Genomic DNA, 15,885 nt, shown 5'->3' on the forward strand with positions numbered 1-15,885 from the left:
TCATTATTATAATTTGCACAGTAGCAAAATAAAGTGTTCTCAATTTACATAGCTGCATAGTTAGTATTAAGGTGATTTAGATCATTTAGAAGTTATTTTACATTATGATATGCCAAATGGGAAGTATGTGTTATAAAACTTTACATAGACCCTCCCTTCAGAAAGGAGAACCTTATTTTGGTGGAAGCCAACGCTGAGTACGTGGGGAATAGCTGCAGACACACACATACGCACACACACTACTCAAAGGATTTATTACCTTGAACAGCTTGGAAGCAGCACTCAAATATTAGAAGAGGCTAGAACACAGTCTGAAAAGAGCAGACAGAACAGCACAGAGAACTTTGAACAGGTAGGGACTTTTTAAAGCTTTTTTTTTTTTTATTTTTGGAGAGAAAACTAAGGAACATGCACAGAGAACACAAAGATAGTAGGAGTTTCTTTCCTTTGTATTGCACCAAAGTGTTTGTCGCACCAACCTGTGCACCGTGATTTGATCTGTGTTTCAACGGGACACAAACTAAGTATGGCAAGAGACGCTTTTGCTCTTTGTTGGGTGCAGTGAACTATGCATGCACTTCTACTTAAATTAGTGCTTTTACAATGCAGTGCTGAAAACCTCAGATTACCTTGACGCTAAGGACTCTAAACTGCAAAATATTCAACTTCTGCCATATATACTTATTCTTGAGTTATAGTTACTTTATATTCTCGTAACAATATTGGAACTCAACATGGATGTTTTACAGTAAAGGTATTTTGTTACAGCTAGTTTGGTGGCCACATATAAAACCATTTGAGTGTTCTCAATTTGACTCCTTAGTTTGGGTTTCAGGGTCTGGAATCTACAGTATGAGGTGAGATCTGCTGGTCAGTTGGCATGAAGTCATATCAGAACAGGTTTGCAGAGATGTTCTAACTATAGATAGGGGTGTCAGATCAAATGAAGCAAACGCACATGATGGATTTTAAATCAGTGGTTGGATCTATGTCCATGCTTCTCCCTTTTTCACTATACTGAATTTTATGAATGTGTGCAAAATATGTCATGTCCATACAACAATAAATCAATATTATTAAATGATCTAATCAAAGGGGTTTTATTTATAATAAAAACAAGTTATGCAATTTAAGCTATTTTAGTAGAACATACATAGTAGGGATGGGTAAAAGTATTGTTTTTCTGGTGTATCCCAAACTTAATTTGAACGATCTCTTTATCGTTTCGTAAATCCAAAGATCGATCTTTTCCTCTGTGAGGCAACTATTTACAATGCAAGTAAATCACTTGCATATGTGACCAAATCTCATGCTATGCGACTTAAAATGCCTGTAATTTAACACTGGCAAGTAAATTTTCAGATTTCACTCACCAGTGACTGAGAAGTATATTGGCGAAGAAGTTCCGCTCAGAGATCCTTTCACTGCATGTTGAGAGTAAACTTTTGTTTTGACTCATTCTGTGTAATGTGTTGCCAAAGATGAGATCCATGCAATCCATTTGTCATTGAATAATGTCTCTTTTAAAAACAGCAAAAAATAAACATTTAATTTTAATCACAAATAGCACAGATGCGGTAAAGAATTATGCAACTCCACTCTCATTAATGTGCGCTCAACCAAAACGCTTCTGTGAGACGCTCAGTGATCTGCCACCATTTATAAAGAGACAGTATTGTTTTAGCACTTACAAATCAATGTAAATATTTTAATTAGTACAAATTATAAATATAAACAAAAATCATGCAACAAAATGTATATATGCAACTTCAAGATGTAACGGTAGCCCGATGGTAGGTAGCTGTGCAGTGTGAAAACCTCACTCCCTTGGCCTCAAGAGGCGCACTAGCGATTGACACTAAAGGCTGTAGCCTTTAGCCCTCCTTGTTAGCGTGTCCATCTCCCATGCTGGAGATGCCAGTTCAAATCCCGCTTGGAGCGGGTCGGGCAGGACCGGTTACAAACACATCATATTTATTGATGTAATACATGTATTTGAATATAAAATGTGACTAAAATTACAAAAAATCATACTGTATACCCTAATAAATTGGAATTTAATGGAAATCGAATCGAGAGTTTGTGAATCAGAATTGAATCTTATTGGGAAACCAATACCCAGCCCTAATACATGGGTAAAAATAGTGGAATAAAAAATGGTGGGTAGAGGTAACCTAATGTTAAAGAGTTAGTTTACACAAAAATGAAAATTCTCTCATCATTTTTCTAACCCTCATGCCATCCCAAGTGTATATGACTTTCTTTCTTCAGTAGAACATATTTGAAGAAAAAATAAAAATATTGTAGCACAGTAGGTCCTTCAAATGCAAGTGGATGGGGGTACAACCTTTGAAGCTCCAAAAAGAACAGACAGTCAGCATAAACGTCACCTATATGACTCCACTGGTTAAATTAAAGTCTTCTGAAGCGAAACAATCGCTTTTGGTGCTTTGTAACTATAAATCATCGCTTCCGGTCAGCAGCAGTATGCGCATGACGCAATCACATTGGCATGTTCATGTGAGAACAGACACACATTTGACACACCCGGAAGAGCAGCGCTGTTTACAACTGAGAAGGCGGAACGCTGTTCAGAATTTTCATTGGTTTTATCTGTTTGTTTACTCACAATGGGGCATTTTTGTGCTCATCCTGGATGTCTCAGCTGAGAGAAAAGATTAGATCCATAACATGCCAACGCAAATATGTCACATGAGACTGTGTGAACTCCACCCTCTCCTGAATGCGCTTAGGGCTGCCGAATGGATGCGATGGTTTATAGTTAAAAAGTACTTAAATATGGATCTTTTTTGCAGCAAAAGTGATCGTTTTACTTTAGAAGACATTAATTTAACCAGTGGAGTCATATAGATGATGTTTATGCTGACTGTCTGTTCTTTTTGGTGCTTCAAAGGTTGTATCCCCATCCACTTGCATTTGAAGGACCTACTGAACTACGATATTTTTCAATTTGTCTTCAAATGTGTTCTAATGAAGATAGAAAGTCATACACACCATGAGGTTGAGTAAATGATTTGACAATTTTAATTTTGGGGTGAACTATCCTTTTAAACGATTTGGGAGGGTAATAAAACATTTTTGTTACAGCTTAAAAAGACCAAGGAATTGCAGTTTTTTTTTTTTTTTTTTTAGGTTTGAGATAGTTTAACACCAAAAAGATGTTATTTATTTATTTATTTATTTTATTTTTTTAACTTACATTATATTTATTCATTTATCTGATGGTTTTATCCAAAATTAGGGCAAATGAGAGCAAATGAGAATAATACACGCAAAAGTGATTAATCCAAGGAAGAACACAATACAAGTAGTGCTACCATACCAACTTTTTTACAAGTGCTTATATAGTACAAAAATGAAATACTGCATCCACTTCTCCTTATCTGCACTCAACAGTTTTGTTTACATACTTCTCAGATTGGTGTAAGCCACTCAAATGTGACAAAAACTCTCAAAGCAAAACAATAAACAATTTGATCTGTGAAATAAATGTATGATTCCTCAAATACGGAAGGTCCATTAACATCATTATCACCCAAAGGCAAACCAAGACAATCTTTATGTAGGTATACTCTCCTATTTTTACCTAGAATGATTCTTATGTGGTAATGATGTGAGACTGTGATGGTGATGAAGCTGTGTACAAAAAAGTAACAAGCCCTTACACACTGTAACATCATCAAATCATAAATCTTCATATATATGGGCATCTTTTTAAATATTCAGCATGACTATAAAGTGAATCCACAATGACTGTTCTTCTTCTTGGCATCTGCATTATTGCATTAAAAATGTGGTTAGACAGTGCAGAAAACAAATCTACAAGGTTTAAGCTGTCCCTGAAATGTTAGCAATTAGAAAAACGAAATAAACAACAACAGCAAAAATGGCTCAGCAATCATTATTCATCAGTAAATCTTGTCTCTGGCAACAGCTTTACATGAATTTAACTTTAAATGTTGTCCACTGGGAGCCACAATTTTTTATCTCGAGCACTGTGAGAGCTAAGAGTTGCACAGGGGCATTTGAGATGCCTGGAGAGTCTATCCGAGGGAGCTATTTTATCTGGGCAAGTTTAAAAGGACCGAAGACGAGATTTTATTGGCAATCAAAGAAACTAGGTGATGGACTGAGCAAAATTGGTTGTGCCTATTACTGGGGGTGATTTTATTCACTTAAACACCCAGTGGAATCATATCACATGTCTTCAAAATAAAGCACTGATGTGCAGACTGATTTATAGGGTGACTATTTCCTTACCTAAAACATATGCTACTACAATCTAAGACCTTGGGGGCTCATTGCCAGCTTTCCCTAAGAGTTAAAAGTGGACTAAACACTCCAACCGATACTGCATTTATTGCATGCCTGGCTAGTGGGCTAAGAATCGTAGTTATGCACGGCTCTGTTGGGTTATTACTAAAATAATCACTGCTCAGGAAATAAGACATGCTTTCATGTCACACCAACATGATCACATAGGAAGCTGACATGTTGCTATAGCAAGTTCAGGAACCAGGGCCGGCCCGTCCTATAGGCGATATAAGTGGCTGCCTGGCGCCATGATGTGCTAGAGGACCCAGTGAAAAAGTGCATAGTCAATGAACATTTTTAAATACAATTTTGGAAAATCCACTATGTTTGTTTTGAAAAAAACAAGTTTTCCAGCTCCCTCACTCTTTACGATCTACGTGCGTGGACCTCATCATTAATAGACAAATTTACAATGACAGTGATAACCAAAAATAAAAACATATTAAAGGGATAGTTCACCCAAAAATTCTCTCATCATTTACTCACCCTCATGACATCCCAGGTGTGTATGACTTCCTTTCTTCAGCAGAACACATTTGAAGAAAAATATCTCAGCTCAGTAGGTCCTTATAATGGAAGTCAATGGTAACACGATTTTGATGCTCCAAAAAGCACAGACAATCAGCATTAACATCATCCATACGACTCCAGTGGTTAAATGAATGTCTTATAAAGTGATATGATCGCTTTTGTTGCAAAAAAGATAAATATTTAAGAACTTTTAAACTCTAAATCATCGCGTCCTGTAAGCAGCAGTATGAGGTCATGCAAACTTTTCAGCGATGACATGGCAATATTCCATTCGTTACAGCAGACGCACTCTACCTCTGTTGGCATTGCATGGCATTGCCTTCATGTGCACCACTAAGTCTCCTGAGCTCTCTGTCTCTCTGAAGCTTTTTGTGGTGCTGCTGTTGGTTCAGCTTTCTCCATATCCCTGTGATCCTGATCAGAGTACTCAGGTTCAAATAAATATGGCTGTGCAAAAACTTGTATCTCCTTTTCTCCTCTTAAATCAAAATCTTCTGACATCTTTGTTTAAATTTGCTATAGTTTGTTTACAGCATTCGGTCTGTACAGCGTTCCTCCTACTCAGTTGTAAACAGACCTGTTCTTCTGCGTGTGTCACGCATGCATCACTTCTCGTGAGACCTCAGCCCTCTCATGAATTTGCATACCGCAGCTTAATGGAAGCGATGATTTATAGTAAAAAAGTACTTAATTATTGAACTTTTTTGCACCAAAAGCGATCATAAGACATTCATTTAACCACTAAAGTCGTATGGATGACGTTAATGCTGATTGTCTGTGCTTTTTGGAGCATCAAAAATCACGTTACCATCCAATTCCATTATAAGGACCTACTGAGCTTAAATATTTTTCTATTTTTCTTCAAATGTGTTCTGCTGAAGAAAGGAAGTCATACACATCTGGGATGGCATGAGGGTGAGTAAATGATAAGAACTATCCCTTTAAAAATAAGATGAGGTCTGAATAATCACCAAATGACAAATCACAGAAAGTTACAACAAATACAATTACAGCAGTGTATATAAAATCGGCAAACAGTAAAGCTTTAAAGGGGTAGTTCAACCAAAAATGAAAATTCTCTCATTATTTACTCACTCTCATGCCATCCCAGATGTGTATGACTTTATTTCTTCAGCTGAACACAAAGATTTTTAGAAAAATATCTCAGCTCTGTAGGTCCATACAATGCAAGGGAATGGTGACCAGAACTTTGAAGCTCCACAAATCACATAAAGGCCGCAAAAATAATCCACGAGACTCCAATGGTGAAATCCATATCTTCATAAGCAATATGATAGGTGTGGGTAAGAAACAGATCAATATTTAAGTAATTTTTTACCATAAATCTCCATTTTTACTTTCACTTTCAAAATATTGGCGTTAACATAAATGTCACCTTACTAATGAATTTCTCGCTAATGATTTGTATGATATTAGTCACTAAGTAGTTATCTTAGTGAATTTCCCAGTTTCTAGATATGTAAATAACTTGCATCACCGATGCTGGCATGGTAGCCTATCATTGACTAATAACTGTGTCCTACTAAACATGTCAGCAGGGCAATTTTGTAAGAGGAAAAGAGGTTAGAGGCATAGTTTAAAATTTGAGCATATCATTAAACTAGCTTTTCATATAGTCGTGTGAAGTGGTAGCTTACTCATGCACTGCTATTACTGCTGTACAGCCCAGTCAGCCGCTGGCATGTAATTATGTTACGAAACATGGCTCCGTTTTCTTGCCAAGATGAAAATGTTTCCTTTTATGCAGTGGTTCTCCTTATCAGAGACAGAGGTGGAAACGGTAAAAGCTAAGTTAACCCAGCCAATCCTTACACAATAAACAGCTAATCTGTTAAGTAATAGAGGCATATAAATACTTTTAAGCATAGAATGCCAAACATGGAAGAGAGGTGAAGTGATGAAGTGCTGATTTCTTCCACCATATAAGCATGTGATATTGTGCTGTGTGGTGTGAAGCTCAGGTTGCATGTTAACTGGAGAAGACCTCCAGCTTGGCAAGCGTACATGTTGGGATATTTTGCTCAGGAGGGTTTTTTTTTTTTTTAAATGAACAGAAGCCAAGTCACAGTGCTGCTAAGGACATTTTCTAATATTTGAGAAACACCCAAAACAAAATGAGCTTTTGAATAATTTTAACATGGAGATTCTGAGGAGAGAATTCAAGAAACAGTTGTGCCAATTTTGCATGCAATATTAAGCAAAAACCTGGGTCTTATTAACTAACCAGTAGGGCTGGGTTAAAAGTATCTTTTGGTAACACTTTATAATAACTACATGGTATAAAGTATTTGTAAAGCATTAGTTTATAGTTAATTGATCATTTATAAATTATTGTCCCTAGGTCTACATTATTAATGCATTAATAAGCTACATATAAATAGTATGTTGTTTGTTTTTATTCACTTTAGCAAATGATTTATTATTGTTTAATAAGTTCATATAAAGGCAGTTTGTTTGTGTTTTTTTTTTTATCCTTAGTGAACAACTTGCCTAACTGATGTATTTAGTGTATGCAAACCAGTGGTAAAGAAGTGTTTATGAGAACATTAGGAAAGCCTAAACTCATAGTTCATAAAGATATTAAATATGTAATGAATTGGATACACATTTCTGCTTAATTAATGTGCTTATTGTTTTAGAAACACTTACTATTAAATAAATTAATGCTTAATAAAGGCTGTGATAAAGCACTTACTAATGGCTAGCTAAGAATTTTGTATGACCTAATCTAAAGCTAGATCTATGTATTCCTAATTAAACATTTATTAACATGGTTCAACATTAAGTTTGGCCAGCCCGGGGCCAGTGTGAGAGTTTCGCCCTTTCGGGCCAGTACTGCGTGCGTTCAAAATCTTCCGTTGATCTTGTAAATGTGTTGTACATGTGTCCTAGTCTTATTATTAAACCACAGCAGCCTGCAATTTCATTTAAGAAATATCCAGTTCTCTTGTGTTGCATGTTTAAAAGTGATGTATGAAGGTGCTGACCTGCTAAAAACATCACATTATGACTTCTGTAAGCTGTGTATTATATTACAGAAAGCAAAATGCTCATTTAATGTGAAGTGTGCAACACATTCCAGACTATTTATTTGATTAAATTGTAGCCTCTTCAGCCTCTGAACTGCTTATTCAGAAGTGTGAAACTTCCGTCACACTTAGACATAGAAACTGACACAGCGATCCATCAAAATAAAAGTTTGGTTTAAATAGAAGCATGAAATTAAAGACGTTTTGACAAAAATATATATTAATACAGCATTGTAAAAATATATATATTCATTTTAATAATAATAATATTAATTATTATTATTATAAATATGATTATCATTACTATTATATCAGAATAATTATATTTTAGCAAATTTCACAAGCAAGTGTGCTGTTGTACTGAATGTACTTTAAGTTTTTAATTTACTACAGTGATTCTATGTTGTGCTCACGTTATTTGACAAAATAAATAAATAAATAAATAAAACTGTTTTAGATCCAGCTGTGATGTTATTGAAGCACTTTATTTGATAAAATAATTTCATTTGATAAATTTGTTTGATTAGTCATATTTTTAATAAATAATAAAAAAATCTCTTAAACATAGAATTCAGAAAAAATAGAATGGAAAACAAAGAAGAATTAGGGAAAAAAATATTTCATCGGGTCCTATTTTTTATGCCTTGTAAACTTAAACATTTGCATTTTCTTTGAAGTAATAAAAGTTGTTGAAGTATTGAATATCTAATTTTATATCTAATTTAATTGTACACTTCAGCAGCATAGAGGAAATTTTCACTAATGTAGTTTAATAGGCTCTGAATTGGCAAAATACTATTTAATGTCAATAATATAACGTTACATGCTCTTTCCTATTTCTTTCTTTTTTTTTTTTTTTTTTGTTTTTTCATTTCATCACAGTCATGTGACCGTGGAGATGTGCTGGCTGTTTCCAGTGCGCGTGCACAAAGACTCTAGCGGGATTTTTGGACTTTCCTTCTGGAATCGGATTACATTTAATGAAATATTTATAGTAGGTCCACTGATGAAACTGAATTAAACAGTCATTTTAATTGGCAATAATGACAACAAGTCTGCTCATAAAGCTTAAAAGGATGAAACATTCTAAAGTGGCATTTGAGCAATTAGAGGATCCCTTAAAGGAACAGTTCACCCAAAAATGAAAATTTGCTGATAATTTTCTTTCTTCATCAAAACAGAATTTAAGACTTTTAGGATTTCATTTCAGGCCTCCTCGAAACAATGCAAGTGAATGTCCTCCATTTTTTGACAGTCCAAAATGCATATTAAGGGTGCATCAAAATAATCCACACGACTCCAGTCGACAAATAAAGTTCTTCTGAACGCAAACGATTGATTATTTTTTTTAAACAAAACAATACTTATATACTTTTTAACAACAAATGTTCGCTTCCTTACATCTCTGTGACGTGCGCTCATGAGAGGAATGACGTAAGCTCTTGGTAAGGTCACGCGTCACGTGGAGGAGTCAGGAAGCGTGTCATTGTTTACGTTGTTTTTTCTTTTTTTCTTTTTTTTTCATTATTATTTGGAAATTATTTTTTCTTTTATTTTATATTGTTTTGAAATTGTTTTGGACTGTTTTGGTTTGTGAACGGCACTTGGTCTGTGCTCTGTGCAAGTTTCTATTGTAAACAATGACGCACTTCCTGCCAACGAGCTTACATACTTGAGGACTTTGATGAAGAAAGAAACTACGATACATCTTGGATGGCCTGAGGGTGAGTAAATCATCAGCAAATATTCATTTAATTATCAACTATTCCTTTAACTGAATAATTTTTATTCAGTATATAAAACTAACTTTAATTCCCTTATTTGGGACTTTTTTTATTTTATTTTTTATTTTTTATGTTTATTGGACTATATTACATTCAAATCCTACTTTAATCTTGATAAACCTTATATGGTTTGAAATCTTTAAGTCTCTAGTTTCGAAATATGCCCACTGTTTTGCGATTTGAATGACTCAATTACAGTAATGCATTAATTAGTGCCAAAATTTCGCACCAAAAAACTAAAATAAAAAAAATATCATAATGGAAACAATGACTTTTATTATGAAATCGCGATGCATAGATGTACAATCATGCAATCATGGGGCTTGCTTTGTATCACAAGAAGTTCATAACATAACATCCATCAAGAGATTTTGTCCAAAAGTACTGAGAATATAAAGAAATATCAACAGATTCTCCATGGTTGATGTATCATGTTTGCAAAGAGCATTATGATGCATGTTCAAATGTTCTTTCTTTGCTAAGTTTCCTTTGTATAACAGCCCAGCGACATGTTTGTAGTGTTTTGAACAAGGGATTTGTAGTTTCTTTTACTAATATAATTATAGTATCTGATCAATTCAAATAGTTTGATATATATATATATATATATATATATATATATATATATATATATATATATATATATAATAAAAATAAAAAACTGGAAAATTGTTATTGCTGGGGAAAATAGCTGTAAGACTATCACTATACATTTTTATAGAGACAAATAATTGATTTCTGTCAGATTCATTTAGGTAACACCATCTTACTCAAACTATTGTAATAAATTCTTTCTTTTATTTATTTTTTATTTTTTATTATTATTTTAGTTTTTTATGTGCAAAATGTCTCCAGATGATACTTTTGATAAGGACTGGACTAGCCAGCAACCATTCAAGTAGAGCTTAGGTGTCACCAAGTGGCATTTTTTGGTACTGTGTCTAAACAAAATGTTAGTGCAACCAAAGATAACCACTCTGTACAATTGTATATGTCAAACCTTGAGGCGGATGGGCTACAGCATCCTAATAAAGTGCTCAGTGAATGTAAATATATATATATATATATATATATATATATATATATATATATATATATATATATATATACACAGTATAATATATGCAATTTCTAGACATCATATTTATTGATGGAACACATTGAATTTTTACATTTTTAAAAAGCTAAAATGTGACCAATGAATAATAAGTGATAAAATAAAATTTGCCAAATTAATATTTTCATAATGTACCAAGTTAAAAGGTCCCCTCTATAATCAACAGCATTATCGAAGAGAGAATTCAGGTGATAAATGCTCTGGAATAGCACTACTCCTGCGTAATTAAATTAAGTAATTAACATTTTCTTTAGGACAAACATCTCAAAGTCAGAGCTATTTGCCTGTTGCTAATTAACGTTGCGCTATTACCTTTCAAGTAAAGCTGTTCGTGTACATTTTCTAGCAATCATGACAGCAGTAATTCATCAAATTATGTACTTTTGGCATTTTAAAGAGTTGATTCAGGTGTCTGGATCGCAGTGGTGGAGCGATATTGGAAAGTCATAGCAAAGTATGGCTGATTGGGGTGTGTTTATTGTATCTCCAACTACCTAGCACTTAGAACTGACATGTAATATCTGGATTTGTGCCATGCAAAGTGCATTCAGCACTACATTTTTGGCTTTTGCACAATTACCTGATTTGCATAATTTATTTAGTGAATCAGGTGTTAAAACAATGCAGAAAGTGCATGCAAATAATCCAACTATCAGCGTGTGTAATTCATTCTTAAGTGAATTCTTCCAATATCTGTAATACATAGTCTTAATATTTACTGTCACTATGGTTACAGACTTTACTAAAGGCTATGGCAAGTTAGATAAATTGATTATCCTCAGTTACCTGATCATTCAGACATTATTTCAAATAAATACTGTATTGGATCTGCTTCTGTCTGCTGTTGTTTCTACAGAACAATTTGAGAGTCACGCCTGTTAGTAGTAAATACAGTCGATCCTGAACACTGACTGTGTGAGTGTAGCCTGTAATTAGTGAATGTATAACAGATATCAAGGTTTCATTATATGGCACATGCATTCACTTGTTAAAGCTTAAGATGATATTTTTTTACCATAATTCTTATTACTATTCGTGGTAGTAATATTGCTGCCATAGAGTTATTGTCTATGTTGAAACCAATGGAAATAATAGCCGCAGGGTTTATCGCCAACATAAATGACAAGCCAAACCATGCATAATGATGTGTGTGATGAATCACAAGCATGTTGAGGGATGACACTTAGATGTCAGGCTTCAGCATCTTGTGATCCCAATAGCGCTTGCATTTATAGCCCATTATACTTTGTGCCGTGTCTAGAAGAGGCCAATCATGACACAATTGTGTATGAAATGTTCTGTAATATGCCGTTTGTCAGATGCCATGAGTTATTTATGAAAAAATGGCCAATGCATAAAAGACCTCATTCAGGTTCTGAGATGGGATTGAGAATGTTATTAACAGCAGTCTACGGACAAGAAAGAAAAGTGTCATCAATGGCCTTAATCTACTAGATTATATGAAATACAAAAGCTCTGTTCCAAAACCTAGTGAGCTACCTACCTATATAGCATTTTAAGGCATCACGCCTTGACACAAAGGTCGTTACTAATGATTGGGGCGACTACCTTTAGGGGCAATCAGCTTAAAAATGACTTTAAGGTAGCTATTTCTGCATATTAAGCTGGGAAAGTAGTATTTCAACATTAAAAAGCTTACATCATCTTTTAATCATACTTGTATTTAATTAAACAATGACAAATAGTGATAATTTTAAGTTACATTTATCTAAAAAATTGACTATTTTACTCATATTTGTGTGTGCTATGTATTTTACGCTTGTTAGAGTATAGTGTTGTTAGCTTAGTAACATGCTAACATCATACTCTATTGAAATCAATTATGAATGCTTTACTTGCCCTATTTTTAATGGCGCATTAGAGTTGCTGCCTATGTAAAGCATTCCAAATCAGTGACTGACAAATCTTTGACTTTCTTGCTCAGTTGGGAAGGAGGAAGCGGGAGCCAGCTTAAACAATCTAATGAAAAGTTAATTCACTATGAACAATTAAACTCTGTTTGGGCTTTTCAGCCATGGCACACACACAGGTTCAGTTCTGTTTCTCTCCTCCGGCGGTCTGGACTGCCCTTTTATCTCTCTCCAGCTCTCACTGTAACACAAAACAGCTGTAAGAGATAATTTCCCACAGGTGTCAGTTCTTACCGTTCTTCCTCTCCCGGCCTCGCTCTCCACAAACGTCACTCGGCCACGCCCACATCGCCAAAGTGACTTATACATTTCTATTTTAGTTAGTATGCTGCCTTAGAAGGCGGTTGCTTAGGTGGGCAGTACATAGCAAGATAGCTTGCTAGTGTTTTTGGAACAGAGCTAAAATCTCTTAACACTTGCTCACTAAAATATTTACAGCATTCCTCCTCAAATGAAATATGTGTCCCTGGGGGAGACACATATCCCCCAAGTATGTCAAATTCAAGTATGTCAAAATCCCATATAAGTGCTACATGAGTGCTAGTATACTAGTGAGGACACACTGACTGGATCTGATCGGTATATTTGTGTGAATCTGAAAAGATGAATTACTCAAGCTGTGGAGGTTTTGCTGACTATGTCGAAAGCTGCTCTAAGTGAACATAATGCACCACACTGTCAGACTACATCACATCCCAACAAATGGGATAACTGTCATATACTTCACCAGGTCTTTGTATCCGTATTATGTGTTTTCTTAGTTTCACATGGATTTCACTGACAATTCACTTTGCTTAACTGTTAAATAATTATGGACTTATTATTATGCTCTCGCTCACCTATTTTGAGGTGATGTTTGCTTAATATGGATAAATGTTTAAACCCCTAATTCCTGAAGCACATGACACAATGAGCAGAACAAGTATTCTAGATCAGTGGCTCTCAAATGGTGGGTCAGGACAAAAAATTGGTTGCAGGTCTGTTCTGATAGGGTTTGGAGAGCAGGGAAAAAACAATGCTAAATGTAAATAATAAAATGAAACTAACTATATAATTGTGTACAGTTAGGATAGCAATTAAATAGGCTACTGACTTTTAAAAGGGAGTAGAAGACGCTTACCATATATTTTGTTGTTGATATCAAAGCGTGTCCAATCAAATTCTATGATATTTTGGTACAAATTCATCTATCATTTGGTAGAAGCTAGCCAGATTGGGCAGATGCCAACATAGACAGGTTGCATGACATGTTCTCATCCTCGAAACCAATGAACAGAACGAAACGTAAAAGAAAATCTGATCCAGACTACATTAAATACAGGTAAACATGGATTGTGCCGATAACAATGTGTTTTATGCAGTAAATGATTGGCTGCCGAGAGCATCCAAATTAATCAAAATAAATTTTTGCACTATTAATAGTTTTGGTATTGTGTTGAAACGTCACTTGTAGTCCAATGTAAAATCTGGGTCCTGAAGCAAAAATAGTTGAAAACCACTGTTCAAGATTTAATATAAAATTTGCTTTTCATAAATACGCCTTCTAATCCCACATTGTAATGAGCAAACATTTTTAATCTAGCCAAATATTTAATAAGATGGAAACTGATTTGACCTTTCATTTTGTTTTTCTTACCCCCACAGAAGCTTCTGAAGTCTTGAGCCAATAGACTGCATCAAGATGTGGAAAAAGGCGAAAATGTCTGATCCAACTGCTGCCGGGCAAGGTGGTAAGAACAATATAATTGTACTCTGTCCCATATGGCAGCCTGACACAGGCACCGAACCTTGTCCAAACGCTCCATTACTAAATAATTGAAACAACAAATCCAGCCATGTTCTCCGTGAAGGCCTGCCATATTGAGAAAGTAGAAGAACACAGAAAGTGAAAAACAACTTTTTTGTTCTTTTATTTTTATCTTTATTTTTAATGGTCACTTTTCCCTGAGGATGTAATTTAGTTAATCAGTTTTCTTTGTATTCATAATGATGACAGCAACAGTAAATCTGACACACTTGAAAGGACATGGGACTCCTTTAGAAGGGTTCTGCCACAGTAGGCAGCTGTGTTAAAATGTAATGCATTAGATTTTCCAGATCTTACGACCTCCTCTCTATGGCAAAGTGAATAATATATCTGTCCCTGAGGACTAGAAGAGCAAGATAGCAAGATAAAAGCAAGTGTTGAATCTAACCTAACCACACAAATTTATTTAAACACATGAATGATCAAACAGCTGTTGATAGTCATAGGCTTTGGCTGGAAACTGGCCACTCCGATGCAAAGATGCAAATGAAGAGGAATCTGTGAATGTGGCTTATGCAATCAAGGGCTGCATCGAGGACTAGCGTGCCCTTCATCCAGAAACTCAATGAACAGCACTGCAACCATTTTTTGTCATTCATGGTTTTCTTGGAATCGTATAACCATTGATGAAGGGACAAGCCATCAACCAACCGACATTGAAGTGCCACTGTTGCAGATTCTTTATATTATTATATCCCAATGAATGCAACTCTTTTAGCATGTGCACTAATAGGGGCTGTGCGATATATTGAATATTTGAGATATATTTGTAATGATTTTGCTGGCTATATAAAATTAAGCAACACTGTGAATATTGCGATTTTAAAGGAATAGTGTACCCAAAAATGAAAATTCTCGAATCATATACTCACCCTTATGCTGTCTCAAACTCGTATGACTTTCTTTCTTCCGTCGAACACAAATGGTGATATTTTGATGGAGATATGATGTGAATATATCTATACAGTACAAAATCCTGTATGAAATCATGATCATGCCTAGAGACTGCAATGTCAAGATTTATAGGAAAAAAAGGAGTTACATTTTGGTCTGTTCTCACCCAAAATGGATGAGATTTCTTAAGAAGACATGGATTAAACACTTGAGTCAAATGGATTACCTATGCTGTCTTTATGTCCTTTTTGGTGCTTGAAAGTTTGGACCCCATTGACTTGCATTGTATAGATATATTCACATTATATCTCCATCAAATATCTTTTTTGTGTGTTCCACGGAAGAAAGTCAGTCCTCAACTATTGAACTATTCCTTTAATGCACTTTTTGTCTGGCCTTTAAATATCCAAAATGGCGTGTTATTAGATTCAGTTAT

General features: G+C 34.8%; 1 protein-coding gene across 4 annotated transcripts in view; it reads left to right on the top strand.

The window, feature by feature from the left end:
- Window positions 1-230: 230 nt before the first annotated feature.
- LOC127445925 (immunoglobulin-like and fibronectin type III domain-containing protein 1) overlaps window positions 231-15,885 on the top strand; it is a 53,041-nt gene continuing 37,386 nt past the window's right edge. For 2 of the 4 annotated variants that reach the window (XM_051706425.1, XM_051706427.1), the window contains exons 1-2: window positions 231-352; window positions 14,393-14,478. In XM_051706425.1, coding sequence (XP_051562385.1) covers window positions 14,430-14,478 — 49 coding nt within the window. In that variant the 5' untranslated portion in view covers window positions 231-352; window positions 14,393-14,429. The remainder of the gene's footprint in view (window positions 353-14,392; window positions 14,479-15,885) is intronic. The other 2 variants (XM_051706426.1, XM_051706428.1) reach the window with 1 other exon arrangement.

This window comes from Myxocyprinus asiaticus, chromosome 9 (assembly GCF_019703515.2).
Source record: "Myxocyprinus asiaticus isolate MX2 ecotype Aquarium Trade chromosome 9, UBuf_Myxa_2, whole genome shotgun sequence".
Lineage (NCBI taxonomy): Eukaryota > Metazoa > Chordata > Actinopteri > Cypriniformes > Catostomidae > Myxocyprinus > Myxocyprinus asiaticus.